Source organism: Nelumbo nucifera, chromosome 1, assembly GCF_055504915.1.
Source record: "Nelumbo nucifera cultivar China Antique chromosome 1, China Antique-T2T, whole genome shotgun sequence".
Classification (NCBI taxonomy): domain Eukaryota; kingdom Viridiplantae; phylum Streptophyta; class Magnoliopsida; order Proteales; family Nelumbonaceae; genus Nelumbo; species Nelumbo nucifera.
Window position 1 is genome coordinate 195,298,809 of NC_142649.1, and position 12,683 is coordinate 195,311,491.

The 12,683-nt window shown below is 36.7% G+C and overlaps 1 protein-coding gene across 1 annotated transcript; it reads left to right on the top strand.

Annotated features, from left to right (window-relative positions):
- Nucleotides 1-5,326: 5,326 nt before the first annotated feature.
- LOC104602241 (glycosylinositol phosphorylceramide mannosyl transferase 1-like) lies at nt 5,327-12,192 on the top strand. Its single transcript, XM_010265853.3, has 5 exons — nt 5,327-6,436; nt 8,921-9,317; nt 10,687-10,850; nt 10,979-11,049; nt 11,697-12,192. The coding sequence occupies exons 1-5, from the start codon at nt 6,171-6,173 to the stop codon at nt 11,855-11,857; spliced, it is 1,059 nt and encodes a 352-aa protein (XP_010264155.1). The 5' UTR covers nt 5,327-6,170; the 3' UTR covers nt 11,858-12,192.
- The last annotated feature ends 491 nt before the right edge of the window (nt 12,193-12,683 follow it).

Below are 12,683 nucleotides of genomic sequence, written 5' to 3' on the forward strand. Positions count from 1 at the left end.
AGTTGGGGTCTCCTGCCAACATAACACATTCCAACAGGCAACAACCAATCAGCATGATCTGGGACCCGCCATGTATGAAATATCAGGAAACGGACCTGAAATTGCTAAACTGTCGTGTGCAGACACTCCCAAAACAGTCCAACAACCAAAATGACCCTGAGATATGTGGTGTCAAATGATACTGAAATGGTATTAAAATTTAAAATGTAAAAAAGTGGGACCTACCATATATGAGATATGTGAAACTAGCCTTGCATTGGGAATATCTCTTCATGAAATAAAGTAAAGAAAGTACTAAAATGTTTTCAATGCAAAGTTGTAAAAGCTGTTAGAACTTTGTTAGGATGGACCTTGCACTGACTGAAGCCAATCTCAAGATATGTGTGGCGTTAAATTATGTTGGGAGGGTATTGGATTTAGAACATATTTTGTTGACAAGTGATCGGGATTCAGACAGAATTGAGATCTGCTACCAACATTGTTGTGTTGAATGACAATCGCACGTTGGGAACATCTCCCTATAAATGACAAGGAAATATTCCCAATCCATGGCTGCAGTGGCCTCTTGGGACATTGTTGAGAGCATCTTATTGGTATCAACCCCTATCAGCAGTGGAGAGCCCAGAAAGTTAAAATCCTTTAACTGGATCCATCTATGGGGTGAGCATTCAGTTTATTTGGTTAAAAATCAAAGTGAATAAATCAAAAAAAATTAAATCGAAACTAAATTATAGAAAACTAAAATAATCAAAACCAAAATTTTTTATTTGGTTTCTTATTATTTTGGTTAAAACCAAATTTTAATAATGTATGTACATAAATAATATAGGGCCTTTTACATAAAAAATGATGAAGTTTGGTCATTTAACAAAATCAGATACATTTAAAAAAAAAAAACAAAAAACAAAATAGTGAGTCAGAGAAGTTTTTCTTTCTTTTGGACTAAGATACCCCCAATTAAAATATTAGTCCACAGAGCCATTTTTCTTTCATCTTCTTCCTCTTATTGTCCCCTAATTTCCCCTATTGAGCCAGGATCTTAGGCTTTTAGTAGGTACCCCAATTTCACGATCAATTTCAATGTGAATGGTTAGAACATAAACAAAAAATTTTAATTTTCATTTAGATTAGGTTAATTTAAGTTACAAAAGTGATCATTAGCACTAAGTAGATCTTTGACATCGGTGCTGTAAGCACCGCTTTTTGTTTTTTGTTTGGAAATAGAGTTCTGCACATAGGTTGTTTTCTAAGAAAACAGCACTGGTTTTGTTTGGTACCAATGTTATAGAACCGTTTTCAGCATTGGCCTATATTATCCAATGTCCAAGATCATGCCATATCATTGCACCGCTAGCAGCAATATGTCATTTTCTCAAAAAACATTGAATTTGACATTGCTCAAGACCACACTTTCCCCAATTTCCAAGGCATGGTTTGGAACAACATTTTTTTCTGGAAAAACAGTACCAAACAAGATGACGTTTTTTGAAGCACCACATTTTCTGATGTGGTGCTTGCATGGCATCGTTTTCTCAAAAAATGGCATCGATGCCAAACATCACCTAAAATATTGGTTGCTAGATACCACAATTAGGCCTATTTCATGTAGATTTTCGTTGTCATCATAGACGATGATGAGACAAGAAAATCTCCACATACACATTCTTAACTCCATTTTTGTAGAAATGTAGAGTTTTACGTACATGCAGTTATACTAATAGAAACAAAACACATTTTAAGGACGTGTTGTTGGAGCAAATAAGATTATGCTTTGATCTCAAAACTATAGCTTGCATTTAACACTTGATCAGTATTCAAAAAAGAAAATCCCAATTTTATTTATCAAAAGAAAAAACTCTTTTTTCTAATTTCTAAGGTCCCGTTCGTTTTTCGATAAATTATCCAGGTAAATGTACTTACTTGGGTAAGTGTTTTTTGCAAAAAATTTATCCATGCATTTACCCATGTTCTTTTATTTTTCAGGTAAATAAAATAATGGTCATTTTAGCCATTAAAATTCTATAATCAAAAGGGGCATTTTTGTCCAATCCAAGTTTTAGCAACTTTTGATTTACCACCACCTAGGGGATCAGTATCACTTTCCTAGTAAACTAAACTTTTCCTTGTCCCCACATAAACAAGAAAAAAGAACATAAATTTCTTGGTCAATAGAACTTTCCTCCCTCTCAAAATCTAAAAAACGAATGCTCCTTAACTATATATTTCCTGATTTGTTAAGGGAAATCTTTGTTATGTTTTTTTGAAACCTTAATGTGTTTTCTAGAAGTTGCAGAATCTTATTTTGGAGTTGAATCAAGACGTCTAAAATTTGATTCTGGAATAGGATTTTCCTATGGAAATCATCTAATGTTAAAAGCAGAAAAGAATTTAAACTGGTTGGAGCCTAGAGGATCTCCTCTAGGCGGACTACAGTGAAGAGCAGTCGGATTGGAGTAAAGTGAATGGGGGTAGGGTTGGAGTCGCATATTTGTCTCTCAAGTTATGTTTAGCAAAGAGGAGTGAACAGGGGATAGGTTTAGATGTTAGATGGAACCCAAAAAGATTGGAGTCACATATTTGTCTCAGGACTCAGTGTTAAAAGTCAAAACAAACTAGAGACAGCGTTAGGAGGAATAAGAAGATGAATAATAAGCTCCTCCTCCCTTCTCAATTCGATGGAAAAAGGGTAATTTGGTCAAAAAACTCTTGCTTACCGTTTTGGTAATCTATTTCAAAAGGTATCAGAATTTGCAAATTTATGAAACTTTATTAATTTTCTCGTTACATGCCCTAAATAATATAATATATTATACATTATATATCAAAGTTTTAACTGAATTTCTAATTTTAAAAATCGAATCAACAAAAACCAAAATTTTTGGTTTAGTTTTAAAGTTTTAACTAAATTATGCTCACCCCTGGATGGTGCATGTGGGTATTGGCTATGGGACCAATTCGGCCCAAAACCAATGAAGAATATCCGGGGGGGTTTATTTTTTCTTTGTTTTTTTTTTTACTGATCGGGTGGTTTTATTTCAATTGAATTTTCAAAACTAGTATTAGATTAAAATAATACAAAGAAGCAGTGATTTCCAGTATTCTTTTCATTTGGGATTTATTTACTACCATATGAATCAAAAGCTTCCCGGTCTTAACTCCTAAGTCTTAAGTAAGGGCTGGTTTAATATTATTACCCCCCTGCAAAAAAAAAAAAGCAAATAAACAAACAAACATACGAACAAATAAAATTTGGCTGTTGTTTTCTATTTTCTTTGCTGAAGGACAGCAAATTAAGCGTCTGTTTGGCATCGTCGTTGCTCTAGAAAATAATGTCACATCAGTATTACATCAGAAAAAACAGTGCTTGAGAAAATGGGACAGAAAAAGTTGTTGTTGTTCCAGAAAATGTCCTACCTGATAGCAACGATACCAAACAAATAAAAAGGCATAATTTTCTGAGAAAACGGTGCTTCCAACCCACACACCAGCAGCACCGTTTTCTCAGCATCGGTGCCAAACATATACTAAGCGTCTGTTTAGTGAGTACTGTCTGTTTGGACTTTCAGTGGTTTTCATCAAATGTCGCTTATGTTCCCGGTTGGGAGGGTTTACTGACAGTGACTTCTCGCATTGAGCCCTGCTTGGTGAAAATCTGGAAAGTTGACATCGACTTTCATTGAGATGGTTAAATGACTCTCCTGTGAAGCTATTCTTAGTAGGTGTTTGGGATCGATGCCTTTTCCTCTGGTGTCACATCAGAAATCCATTTTTTGATGTGGCATGAGAAAATACCCTCTTTTGGTACCAAATAGAAACAACAATGTATCAATCCCAAACAGAAAACACTTATATGACAGAAACAACAAGGTACCAAATAGAAAACTTGAGAACAGTTTTTGAAAAAAAAACATACTTATGCAACATGGTTTTCTCAGAAAATGCTTCTTAGGAAACAGCATCAATCCCAAACACCGCCAATGGTTCATCAGAAACTCAGCTGGGCAACTTGATCATTAATACAAAAAGTATCCTCAATCTTTTTCCAAAATCACATACAGTATCCATTGAAAGATCAAAGGACATGTGAAAGACGTATTTCTTCTTTCTTCTGTGTTCCTTCTACTTCCCTTTATGCACTGAAGAAGAAAAAACATTCCTTGTTATTCCCAAACAAGTTTTAGCTTAAAAAAAGCATAAACATTAAAGAAATAACATTGCAAAGTTTTCTCTCTCTTCATCTTTCTTCTTTTTCTCCAAAATCTCTGATTTTTGTTTTTTTGTTTATTTTAAGTTTTTCCTCAACTCATTACCATGATAATAGGGATGCTTGACCTACAAAAAGTTAAACTTTGATAGACTACCATCTCTTATTTGTTCTTTTCTTTTCTTTTCCACTGTTCCACTCGTAAGATATAACCATGAATAATGGCAAAGCTTTCACATATGTAGGAAATAACCAAACTTCAGAAATAAAGGCATACTTGTGTATAGACAATCTCTCCCTTTTGCAATTAATTACCAAGAAAACTCATATGGAAAGATTATAAGTCTCTTTTTTTGGGCATCTTCCCAATTAACTGATCTGTTCAATCATTTAACATGATTTTACCAAACATGGCTTAGGTGATAGCAATTTTTGATAAGCTGCTCAACGAAAGCTCTAGTAGCTTAACCATAGCAGCTCAAAGAAAGCTGAAGCCCTCCCAAACAGGACCTCTCTTGTTTGAGTGAGGCCAATCTCATAAAGCTGAAAGCCGTCATGAAAAAGCCCTTCCAAATGGAATAAAGCTTTGCTGTTTGGGAGCTTTCTGTGCATGAGACATTATTTCAGCCAATTTCTTGCTTGTCTTTAAGCTGTGTTTGCTTGCAATACAATTTCATTTAAATTAATACAAATGTATAGGAGTACAAATGAAAATAAAACAAAATAAAGTAAATTTTAAAATAAAAATAAATCATAATTTGCACTGAAATCATTTGCAGTAATATAATTTTGCATCAGTGCAAATAAATTTACATTGCAACCAAACAAACACAGCTTTAATTACGACTAAAAGAATATTAATTGTAAATACTATTTTACCCCTCACCCGTAGTAATGTATCATATGCAAGCTTTTCTATTCCAAACAAGCACTAAGGAATGTTTGTAACTTTGTATCAGAAACTACTGGTTTTGAAATTGTTAGACTTTGGAGAATTAATTACATCGTCGTGAACTCGTGATATGATGCATCATCAAAACCAGAGGTTAGACTTAAACAATTTGACCTATGAACCGGTGGCCTATCAAGTTTTGTCAACGACGTTCCAAGTTTTTTCCAGCCACGTTTGTATTTCTCTCTTCTCTGGTCCTTTGTTCTGTCACAGCTTTCTCCACCCCAGTAATGGTCAATTCAACTGTCTGGCGATCTTCCAGTCTTGAGTCGTTGTATATAGACAATCCCTGTTAACAGCAGATCCAGAGCTACAGAATCCATGGCCACCAGTAGTTGCGTCAACACAAGCCAATTTAGAGATGATGGGTTGATTGTTGTGATCGCTGCAAATCTCGTTGCCAGACGTTGCCAGAGAAACAACAGACTAAAAACAATTCCTGAATCTGTCTGTTGCTTTCCTCAGTTCATTCAGCAAACTTTGTTTTTGTGAAAATAAAAAAAAAAAAGAAATTCCTTCCTTTTTCGTCAATTCACACAAATCCTTTTTTGCTTTTTTTCCCCTGTAAAGTATGAGTTTAACGATTCCAAGTACACGTGGACACGTTGCGATCGCGTCAAAATTAATTCCCAAAAGCAAAGCAGCAGGCAATCTCCAGGGGTATTACCAGTAATTAATTATCTCTAATAACCTCAGCTCAAAGATACCTGATACCTGCGCATGATGATCAGCACAGTACAGTACAGTACAGTTGATGATAAGCGTGAGCCAACAGTAAGCTACTAAAAGCAAGCAAGATCAGAGAAAGACGTCGAGCTTTTACATTTATATATTGGTAGCAGGAAGAACCGAAGAAGAGGAACCATTTCATTTGTCCACTGCTCAAGCTCGATTTCCTTTCTCGTTTTTGTCTATATGAGAATCGGTTAGATCAGATGGGCGGTATGGATTGTGGCTCATGTTACGATCATGCCTGAGTGAGCAAACTGTTTTTCTTTTTGATGGAAGTGGGCCATGGCGGCAATCATCGGATTGAGGGACATCTCTGCCGGCGATACCGGCTTGTACTCGCCGGCGAAGGATAAGGCCGCCAGTCGAGGTGTCTACAATAGCCGCTCGCCTCTTCTGCTCCGTCGGATCCGGCACTTGCTTCCGCCCTCTAAGGCTAAACTCCTTCTCGCCTTATGCATTCTCTTCGTCGTTTTTTTCATTGGCTCCAGGATCGGTTCTCTAATGGGATGGAACCCTCACTACTCTTCTTCCGTTTCCGCTCCGTCTAGGTAACCCTCCTTACATCTCTCTTCGAGTTGTTTCTTTCCCTCTTTCGTTCGATTGGATTAATCTGATATAACTTAGTTTTGGCTCAGTTATTATGAGTCTCAATTGTACTCCTTACAAATTGTTTTGGTAGATCGGTCAGGTCCGATTTTGACTATTAGCTTGCGAGCGAGCTGACCACAGTATTCTGTCCGTGCCACTACTCTGCTCTATTTTCTGTTTTCTTCATAGTACTTTGCCCCCAAAGATGAGGAATGTTGAGATTAATTGTTCTCTTCGTGACCCGGTAGTGATCATTCCTAAAATAGATCTTCCTGTTGGGATTTGAGGTATTAGTTCATTTAGGTACATGGTGGTGCATTTTTGGGTCTTTTATCAGTTCTTTACTGTAATGAGTATCAGCAATTTAGGATAGACTGCACTTCCGTAGCATGCCGGAGGAGCTAATTTTAGTTGGTTGCTATCAGCAATAAGCTTCTTCCATCTCGGTCTTGGGAGACTTCCTTCTCCATCATCATTTCTCCTTTTGAATTATCTGGGAAGAATCTCCTTTGTTGTTCTTATCAAAAAAAAAAAAAAGACTCCTTTGTTGCACTTGTAAAATGCTGCCTATTCAAGCATGTGGTTCGAGATTACTTCTAGTACACTTTTCAAGCATGTGGTTCTGCTCCGTTTGTAGGGCTGAGTTAGAATACAGGAAAGTAATGCAATGACTAGGTAAGTCATGAAAAGGTCTGAGTTAGTTTAAATAGTGAAGTCTTTTGGTGCTTTTATGCAGGAAAGGTTTCTGGTGTATTCTCATTTTAACTACCACATATGATTGACTTCACTGATTTCTCTAAAAGACAAGAAAAAATAAATGCACTATGGGGCTTCAACAAGATGTTGGTATTTTACTTGCCTTCCAAATTTCCCATCTTTAGAGTTACACCGGAAAACACAATTACAGATGCCTAATATCTTTATTTTACTAGATTTCGCTTCTTTAATTGTGGACTCGTTTGTCTATTTAAAGATGCCTAATACCTATATAATCATTTTAATCTGTATTATTATCAGAATTTATTTAGCACAGTTGCATATGATACTACCTCGAGGGGGACAAAATTGAGCCTTCTGATCATCCATAGTTAGATACAGTTGTCCTATAGCCTGCCCAGGAATGGGTCATCCTGCTAACATAATCATTTGTCAAGATATAATCTGATGTTAACAGGGTGACTCCAGCTCACTCCAAAACCACCCATAAAATGTGACTACAAATTATGAAGGAATGATTAATGAATTAGAAGCTGCATACTGGCTCTTCACTTCTATCACTCTTGATTTATTTATCTGGAGACCTGATGATTGGTTGCTAGAATTTTATCCAATCATGCAATCTGCACAAGGAATGCAACTTCAGAAAGGGCTTGTGATTTCCAAATAAAACATAATAGGAATGAGCCATCTCCTTTCCTACCCCTACCAGGCCCAAATAGACAAAGGTTGTGTTGTCTTAACAATCCATGAAACACCACCAATACCAGAAGAACTGGCTGCATGTTTAGTGACCATCAAATTCAGCTTGATATCTTGTGCTTGTTAAGAAGAATAAAACCAAAAGCAGTATGACCTGCTTTAGGGTGATGCTGGCCCACAACAATTATTTTTAAACGAACCATCTAATGGATGGAATGTTCGATCATCTAGTGTGGTTGTCAATAACAAATCCCATTCATGTGGAATGTTACCTTCTTTCTCAAAAAAGAAAAAAAAAAAAATTTGATCATATGTCTTGGCCGTCAAATACTAGGTTTGTATTTGGAGAGCATACAGACAAGTTTCATATCTTCTATATGATTCCAGCCACACAATCATACCCACATGTTCAAATAAACAATGGCATAAAGGAGAAAAAGAATGAAGTGGGTATGTGGTCATTCAATTCAACTTTAAGTGCTAGGCTGCGCTTCAATTAGCTGCAACATAAAAGCTACAACTATTTCCTAACAGCCTAAGTAAGCTTTTTGTCTGGATTGGATCATATTTTCCATACCTCATTGACAGCAAGGAACAAATCCCACCTTTGTTTTGCAATTCCCAGTTAGTTTGATTTTTTTTCCTGGATTGGATCATGTTATCCATACCTCATTGAGAGCAAGGAACAAATCCCATTATTGTTTTGCAATTCACAGTTTGCTTTTCTGCTTCATAGACTTGCCTCTACATACCAATTTTATCTGGTTGGCCATTTTCTCCAAGGCTATGCTTGGTTTGATGGAAAAGAAGAGGGAAAGAGAAAGTTAAGGGAAAGTTCTTAACAAAATTTGTGAAATTCCTTAAGAAATTTTCCTCAATTCTGTTTCTTTCTTATTTTCTACCAAACCAAACACAGCCTCAAAGAATTAATGTTCTCATATTGCTTTATTGATTCCCCTCTATTAGTTATTTTTCTTTGCATATGTTCTTCCAGTGTTTTGATAGCATTTCTGTCTATCTGGCAGGGGTGGATACACAGTTTTGATTAACACATGGAAGCGTAATTCTCTCCTTAAGCAAGCTGTAGCCCACTATGCATCTTGTAGTGGAACTGATGCAATACATGTTGTATGGAGTGAGAGTGATCCACCATCAGACAGCCTAAAAGCCTATCTTAAGAATATTGTATTCTCAAAGTCACAGACTGCACACAAACCTAATTTTAGGTTTGACCTAAATGAGGAGGATAATCTGAATAATAGATTTAAGCCAATTGTGGACCTCAGGACAGATGCAATCTTTTCTGTTGATGATGACGTAATTGTTCCTTGCCATACTCTGGAGTTTGCATTTAGTGTGTGGCAAAGTGCTTCTTCCACAATGGTGGGATTTGTTCCCCGCATGCATTGGCTGGATGTAGAGGTGAGTGATTTCCTTTCCTATAATATTGTCCTTGTGAGGTTTCACCTTTGAATTTGTTCTTGTTGAAAAATTTCTGATGATAGCTTCTCTGGTTATGATACATACTGTGTCAAGAAGCTATGCACCTACCTCACTCACTAGTAAAATTGTAGAAAAACCTCTGTTTATAATTCCCTTTCATGGTGCTCTGGTAATATGTGCTTGAACCAGAGATCTCATGGTTGTGACATCCAATCAATAAATAACCTCCTCCTCCTCATCATCATCATCTAAGTCTTATCTCAACTATATGGGGTCGGCTACATGAATCTTGTTTCGCCAAATGAAGATTTGAAATCCAGTACATTATCTGATGTGGAGGCCATTGCCTGGTGCAAAGGTAAAATCTTGGTCCAATGTGTGAGGATATGGTTTTGAGCCTGAGGGTGGCCACTACATGCAAAAAATACCCCTCCCAAAACCATGGATAAATGGAACCAGCATCAGGTAATGGCCTTTACATATATTTTGATGCATCTCGATTACTCTGCTGTAACAAATCACTTCTTCTACTGGAGCTGTTGGTGGTCTTCTATGCTTAATAATCTATAGTTACTAACTAAAAAAATAATACCTTAGAGTTTAACTTCCTTTTTCCTTTATCTTTCTAATATTCATCATAAGAGGAGGTAGGCAATTAATTTACATGGCAATTGTTTGTCTATGCAAATAGAAAGATTTGACACCAGTAATCTGTTGCAATTCTTGGGTATACAAGTGTTTTTTATCAGGTCCACCAGTTCAGTCTGGTATGTTTCCCTTGCTCCATGGCTTTGCTGCCCATTGCCTAACCCTATGCTGTATGAACTGCTGACTAAATGCCACTTGATCCCCATCAGGTTTCATTCCATGGTGCAGAAATGGGAAATCTGTAAACTCTTTCATATGAGTCCCATCCAGTCTGTTTGAAGAGAGAAAATTAACTGTTTGACTATGAGTCTTTTCTTTCAATTACTTTATCCTTTTAGTGATAATAGACTGCACTGGTATAAAAAATCATTTAGAATCTGAAAGTTTGCTAAAAATATGGCTCCCATAACTTTGCTCATACTTTCCTCAAATAAAAGAAAATAATACTCTCATCGTTCTGGTCTTGAATCTGCATATATGGACTTGTAATCTTTATCAAAGTTCTGTATTAGTAATAGCTGTAAATGATTCTAACATATTCCACTTTTATTTAGTAGGTAGTTCAATGACAAATGCAGCTTTTTGGGAACCCATATTAATAATATGCAGTCATGGGTTTTCATGACTCACCATAGTGCTCTGAAACAAATATATGCATATATTGCCTTTTTTTTCTAAAACGTTTCTTTGCCCAAAACAGAAGGATGGTGTTGCATATTACAAATATGGAGGTTGGTGGTCAGTTTGGTGGATGGGCACTTACAGTATGGTCCTCTCAAAAGCATCATTCTTTCACAAGAAGTACTTGGATTTGTATACCTACAAGATGCCCTCATCCATATATGATTATGTAACAAGAGAAAGGTTTGCTGCCTTCTTCTAAGGAGAATAAAGTATTTTTGTGTGCTTACATGCCTGCCTGCATCTTCATGTTTGTACCTGAGAGAGAGATTGCATATCTATGTATTTAGTTCTTTTCTGCTTTCTTACAGAAACTGTGAAGACATTGCAATGTCTCTACTTGTTGCAAATGCCACTGGTGCACCTCCAATATGGGTTAAAGGTAATTTCTTCTATTTATGTAGCTCATGAAGACTTTGACTTCCTGCATTGTTCATGTATATGCTGGATTGCATGAAAAATTCTACGGCTCTACCAAATAAAATGGTTATGTAGTCCATCAATCTCAACACCTTTTCCACTACACTTCCCCTTATTCCCATGTCATTTTCTTGGCAATGTTAAACATTGACAGGCAGAGTCTCACAAAATCCTTTATGTTTTTTAAGTATTTTATGTATCTTTCTTTCTTGCTTATTTCCTTCTTGATTTTTTGTCTCCTATTAGGAAATGAAATCTTAGAATATTACTTTTTTTTTTCTATTTACACTGGCTCGAAGAACTTTTACCCAGCAACACATGGACCTATTATTATGTTGCATGGTGCAAACTATTCGAGTTCCAGAACCTCTTTTTATAGCTTCTTTATAGAACTTTGATGTTTGCATATAAAAAGGGAATAGTGCATGTAGTTTCTTTTTTTTTCCCAAATTACAGGTTCATTTCTCATTCCAAAACTCTCTTTTGTTGATGGGGTCAAATTAGCTTTATATATTTTTTGCATAAGGTTTCAATTAATTTGTGGGTTCCATGATTTAAACATCTATATTTCAATTTAATTGCTAACGAATAGGGTCTTTACATTTGCAGGGAAGATATATGAAATTGGATCATCGGGCATCAGCAGTCTGAAAGGACATAGTACAAGGAGGAAAAATTGCCTAAACGATTTCATTTCCCTCTATGGCACCGTGCCCCTAGTGCCAACAAATGTAAAAGCAGTGGATGCGGGACATGAGTGGTTCTGGTAGTTTACAAGGTGACTCCTGGCTCCATGTAACATCTGTTCATCCCTTATTACCTGTAACTTTTCCCCTGGTTCGGGAGCAAATACATGCAGGAAGATGGATCATGGCAAAGCTTTTTCCCCTATGAAACCCCCCAAAACAAACTACTGTGATATACTGGTATTGTTGGTTATTCTTTCATCTGCAGATAACACGATGAGAATGTTGTTTCACCCCTTGATTGACCATTTCAGGCATTCCCCCAGAATATTTTAGCATGTGAAAGAGAGTAACAAAATGCCCTCCCAGTGGAGAGTTTTGGAATGGTTTCTGAAATTAAGCATTTTGATTTTAGTCTGAAAGGTTTGGGGCGTGTGCGTGCTCCATTGGGGGCACTCCATCTCAGAATTCTGAATTTCATTGCAGATTTATAACAATTCAAATTTTCAAACACTTTCACCTATAACACCAATACCCGCCCGAGTATTGGCATCAATTCCAAACCGGCACCTAAGTAGTTTGTTGGGGTGAATTGAACAGTAAAAACCCCTATTCGAGATGTGTTACAAGTCCAACCATTATTATTCATCCCTAATGTGATGGGGTCTTTTGTTTTAGACTGTAAAGTTGACCACACCACTTGGTGCTCGTGTGGGACAGTGGGAGAGCTTTCAGCCTTTCACGCAGAAATCCAGATTCGGTACGCACAAAATTTGTACTGACACTGCTCTCACAGTACTTGCAGCCCTGCGGTAATACCTCCCCTGGATGAAGAAATGTATGGAGATGTTTTAAATGCACGGTCGTAAATGTTGGGACTTGGGAGAACAGTTAGCACCCGGTCTCTTCA

Bases quoted from the DNA above. Each gene is read 5' to 3' on its own strand.
- LOC104602241 (XM_010265853.3), top strand. From the start codon at position 6,171: ATGGCGGCAATCATCGGATTGAGGGACATCTCTGCCGGCGATACCGGC. The intron at 10,851-10,978 runs GTTTGCTGCCTT...GCTTTCTTACAG, and splicing joins GATTATGTAACAAGAGAAAG to AAACTGTGAAGACATTGCAA. The intron at 11,050-11,696 runs GTAATTTCTTCT...TTACATTTGCAG, and splicing joins ACCTCCAATATGGGTTAAAG to GGAAGATATATGAAATTGGA.